Source organism: Pseudochaenichthys georgianus, chromosome 21 (assembly GCF_902827115.2).
Source record: "Pseudochaenichthys georgianus chromosome 21, fPseGeo1.2, whole genome shotgun sequence".
NCBI classification, from domain to species: Eukaryota; Metazoa; Chordata; class Actinopteri; order Perciformes; family Channichthyidae; genus Pseudochaenichthys; species Pseudochaenichthys georgianus.
Window position 1 is genome coordinate 37,519,152 of NC_047523.1, and position 5,252 is coordinate 37,524,403.

Genomic DNA, 5,252 nt, shown 5'->3' on the forward strand with positions numbered 1-5,252 from the left:
GGATGCTATGGTCCACTGTGTCAAAGGCAGCTGTTAGGTCTAATAGCACCAGGACAGCTGGGCTACCTGAGTCGGCGGCTAGGAGCAGATCGTTAAAAACTCTTAAAAGGGCTATTTCAGTGCTGTGCATTGGTTTGAAGCCAGACTGAAACTTTTCATGGATTCCATGTGAGATTAAAAAAGACTGCAGCTGGGCGTAGACTACTCACTCCAGGGCTTTGGATAAAAAAGGTAGCTGGGAGATGGGCCTAAAATTTGCGGGAATTGAGGGGTCGAGATTTTCTTTTTTAACAGTGGCTTGACCACAGCATGTTTGAAGGCAGCTGGGACGCAACCTGAGCTAAGAGAGGTGTTTATGACTAATAAAATACTTGCTCCAACTGAATCAAAAACATCTCTGAGAAGGCGAGAGGGAATGCTGTCTGAGGTGCAGTTTGTCGGCCGCAGGTGCATGACAACATCCGAGAGAGAAGTGAGGGATACAGGCTCAAAGTGGTCGAGGACAGCAGGGCACAGAAAAGGAGCAGAATCTGGGGTAGCACTAGTGTGGGCTAGCCTAAGAGCGGATACTTTTTCAATAAAAAATGTAAGAAACCTATCACAGAGAGTAGTCGATGGCACAACCAAAGAAGCATCACAGGGATTTATGATCGAGTTGAGGACATTAAAAAGAACCTGAGGTTTCTGGCTGTTTTTAGAGATTAACAGAGAAATGTGCTCTGTTATATATAATGCATAATGTTTTTTCTGGGATGGATAAAAGTCAGTTTCATTGGGGGTCCTGGGCCTTGTTGATGAGCCCAGACTATTAATCCGTCATCCAATATCAATGGTAAGGCATTCTGTTTTTTTTTTTTTTCAATCTTGCAACAAATTTCTCCTCAGATATAAAACATGTTAGGATCAACATTTTCATTGCTAATAGTTGCCTACTGTCAAATAAATCTTATATAATTAATTTCAATGAATAATGTGTGATTTTAACAGTTGGACAATAAGCATGACAAAAGTCACATTCAAGGTTAATTTTTTATTTGGCATTTTATGAATTCAGGAAACATTCAGTGAACATTTAGCAGGAATCGGTGATACGCCTCATGCTCATGAACCTCTGGCCGCTCATGCCCATGTCTCTGAAGTTCCTGTACTCTCCGGGCCTCATGTACATCATCTTGCCTCTGAACTGGGGCTGCTCGTACATCAGCCAGTGACCGTCCATCACGTTGCAGGACTGGCACTCGTTCATGCGGTAACGGTCCATGACGTTGTCACAGTCCTCCATCATCTCGTGACTCTGACCACCGAAGTTCTCCTTCTCATAGATCTTCATCCTGAACTGGCCTCTGTGCTGCTTTGGGGAGAAGAATTATCAATGAATGATTTAATGTAAAGAGTTGTCGGGTGGTCACCCATAGTAGAATCGTCGGTTACAGTTGTATACCCACCATGGGGATCATACGGCAAGACTTGATGCAGTCCCTCATTCCCATCATGCTCATGCAGTCGGAGTACTCGCCCCTCCTCATGAAGTACTGGTTTCCCATGTAGTTGGAACGATCGTAGACCATGAAGCAGCCGCTCTCCACCCTGCAGGACTGGCTCCTGCTCAGGGAGGAGGACATGTCAGAGCAGTCATTCATGCACTCATAAGAACGACCCTGGAAGTTCTTCTCCTCGTAGAAGGTGATCTGAAAGAAGGGAATTGTAATGGTTAGAAATAGATTAGCAAGGTACACATGGATATTGCAAACAGTTATTTCTGCTTATCACAAAAAGACTTCTGAAAGTACCTTGCCCCTCATGTTCATGCCGGTGTTGCTCATGTTGGCTGTAGATGTGCTGTTGCTGGTGAACTGATATCTACCTGGTTTAACCCTTTCCTTTTATACCTGACTAACGTAAAGAATGAGTAGTCCCTCCCCCTCGGGAACCATCTAACTCAGCAGTTTACCATTGAAGCCAACAGAATGCAGAGGTTTGGTACATTCTTACAGGGATTGGGTACCTTGTCGAGGAGGACAACTGACTCTATGTCTCTCAACATTCTCATAAAGACTATAGTTTTTTGCCTTTTTATGCCAAATATGACACATTATACTTGTTTCGTAAAGTTGGACTATAGGAATACAGTACTTTAAACAAAGAGAAGAGGAATTATGAGGGTGCTGCTAGGTGGGACTGCGAAACAAAGGAAAGGTCAGTCATATATATTTTTTTTATTTTGGCTTTTCAAATCAAGATAGTCGATATCAAGCACAATGCTTCTGAGCAAATTGTTTACATTCTTCTTCTAAGTTTTATCCATCACCTCATTCACAATAACATCATGGAGGTTTTAAAAGATGGCAAGCTATAATTAGTCGGGGGTCTCTTGGCAGAGACACGGCAATCATTTATTACTATATCATTGCCTTTTTTGAAACGGCGACCATTTGAACAAAAACAAAGATTGCGTTCTCTGAATGTAGAAGTGGAAGTAGATGATGAAACTGGAAAGTAATACACAAATATACAAGTCATCAAACATATTCTGTTTTTATCAGAGAGAGTTTTTTCAAGAACAATGGGCCGTTGTAGCAATGGCTATTTGTTCTAGCGATATCTTGGTGTAGAACAAAATGGCTTTTCGTTTAATGTGAGCTTTTCTGGGGTTTATTGGGGTTTCATAATAATGGACAGTTAAAACAATGGCATGGCACCTAACTGTGAAACAAGAGTATTGTTAATGTTGAACTGTAGTGTTGTGTGTTACATCTGCTCTACAGTAAGTTCAATTTTAAAGTAGGTAAGTCCTGTTGTTCGAGTCTCCTCGATATTAAAAATATCAGAGGTTGATCTAATGGCCATACATTGAATTTATTCCCAACAAAAAACGTGTTCTTTCAATTAATATTAATGCTATTATTGTATTAGTATAGCAATGTTGCAAAGTGCTATACGAAAGAAAACAAGATAGTATGGCAAATGGATATAAATAACTGTAATACCCATATGAGCCAGAGGTAACAATGTTGTGTTGAGGGCGAGTTGAAGGAATCAGGGCTAATGTAATGTTAAATTCAAAATGCTTCATTATTTGAGTTGGGAACAAAAACACTGAACATGCTGCATTCCCCTGACATTTAACCAGAAGTCAAAAGTAATAATTAATGTCTAAAAAAAGAGACATTTAAAAAAGAAAAAAAAGAATACGCAGCAAATACAAATAGGACTGTTATTATAACTATTTAAAAAAACTATTTTAACACTTTTATAACAAATGTACAATATTAACATATGACAAATACTATATGCTGTATTTAAAGTGGAGAGCTGTGCTGATTTAAAAGAAGTAATGTGGAAAAGAAATGTGCAACATTTTAAAAATAATAAGATATTGTTCGCATTATGTTATGTGCATTCATATATCAAATCGAATCAAATTTTATTTCTATAGCACATTTAAAAACGATTTCCGGTCGAGCCAAAGTGCTGCACATGCAGATAATAAATAACACATTACTACCGATGTAAACAGAAGACAATAAATTACAACAGCAAATATAAAAATCAAACACAGGGAAGTGTCATGAGTCGTGCTCTGCTATGATTAGAAGGCCAGGGTGAAGAAGTGAGTTTTTAGTTTTGATTTAAAAACCCCTAGGGTCTGGGCCGACCTCACATGGAGGGGCAGAGTGTTCCAGAGCCTGGGGCCAGCCGCCGCGAAGGCTCGGTGCCCTCTGGTTTTTAGCCTGGTTTTAGGCACTACCAGTAGCAGCTGGTCAGCAGACCTTAACGCTCTGGCTGGGGTGTAGCGCTGGAGGAGTTCAGCTATATAGGCCGGAGCCAGCCCATTTAGTGCTTTAAAAACAAATACAAGGAGTTTAAAATCAATTCGGAACCGAATTGGAAGCCAGTGCAATGAGACCAGAATTGGGGTGATGTGGTCACGCTTTTTGTGGCCAGTGAGGAGACGTGCCGCTGCGTTCTGCACTAGCTGCAGGCGTTTAATTGAGGCCTGGTCCATACCCACGTATAGAGCGTTGCAATAATCGAGTCTCGAGGTCACAAAGGCGTTGATAACTCTCTCCAGGTCTTTGAAAGATAAAAAAGACTTGGTTTTGGCCAATACTCTTAATTTAAAAAAGCAGGATTTCACTACGCTGCTGACCTGCTTGTCGAATTTAAAAGTGTTAGTAAAAGTCACTCCAAGATTCATGACCGAGGGGAGGATGTTTGTTTTAAGAGGACCCAGAATGTCAACAGAAGAGGCTGGAGGTTGGGGTCCAAAAAAGATGACCTCAGTCTTGCTCTCGTTGAGGTTAAGAACATTTCTGCTCAGCCAGGACTTCATTTCTGTCAGGCAATCCATCAACTGCTGTAGTGAGTGTTTGTCATTTCCTTTGAGAGGCAGATACATCTGAACATCGTCAGCGTAGCAGTGGAAGGGAATGTTACGTTTTCTGAGGATTTAACCTAGGGGCAGTATATACAATAAAAAGAGGATGGGGCCCAGGATAGAGCCTTGGGGAACCCCACAAGTAAGAGGGGCCTTTGCAGAGGAGAAGGCACCTAGCTGCACTGAAAAACTGCGGTCTGTCAGGTAGGACCTGAACCATGCAAGGGCAGAGCCTGTGATGCCAGCGGACTGTTCAAGCCGTGACAACAGGATGCTATGGTCCACTGTGTCAAAGGCAGCTGTTAGGTCTAATAGCACCAGGACAGCTGGGCTACCTGAGTCGGCGGCTAGGAGCAGATCGTTAAAAACTCTTAAAAGGGCTATTTCAGTGCTGTGCATTGGTTTGAAGCCAGACTGAAACTTTTCATGGATTCCATGTGAGATTAAAAAAGACTGCAGCTGGGCGTAGACTACTCACTCCAGGGCTTTGGATAAAAAAGGTAGCTGGGAGATGGGCCTAAAATTTGCGGGAATTGAGGGGTCGAGATTTTCTTTTTTAACAGTGGCTTGACCACAGCATGTTTGAAGGCAGCTGGGACGCAACCTGAGCTAAGAGAGGTGTTTATGACTAATAAAATACTTGCTCCAACTGAATCAAAAACATCTCTGAGAAGGCGAGAGGGAATGCTGTCTGAGGTGCAGTTTGTCGGCAGCAGGTGCATGACAACATCCGAGAGAGAAGTGAGGGATACAGGCTCAAAGTGGTCGAGGACAGCAGGGCACAGAAAAGGAGCAGAATCTGGGGTAGCACTAGTGTGGGCTAGCCTAAGAGCGGATACTTTTTCAATAAAAAATGTAAGAAACCTATCACAGA

General features: G+C 42.1%; 1 protein-coding gene across 2 annotated transcripts; it reads right to left on the reverse strand.

Annotated features, from left to right (window-relative positions):
* Positions 1–1,072: 1,072 nt before the first annotated feature.
* Positions 1,073–4,777, reverse strand: LOC117466830 (gamma-crystallin M2-like). Of its 2 annotated transcripts, none has more exons than XM_034110306.1 (3): positions 4,748–4,777; positions 1,446–1,688; positions 1,073–1,348 (listed from the first exon to the last, which is right to left on the reverse strand). In XM_034110306.1, the coding sequence occupies exons 1-3, from the start codon at positions 4,775–4,777 to the stop codon at positions 1,073–1,075; spliced, it is 549 nt and encodes a 182-aa protein (XP_033966197.1). The 2 variants fall into 2 exon arrangements, with proteins under 2 accessions (XP_033966197.1, XP_033966195.1); XM_034110304.2 differs by lacking the exon at positions 4,748–4,777 and adding an exon at positions 1,791–1,832.
* Positions 4,778–5,252: the final 475 nt, after the last annotated feature.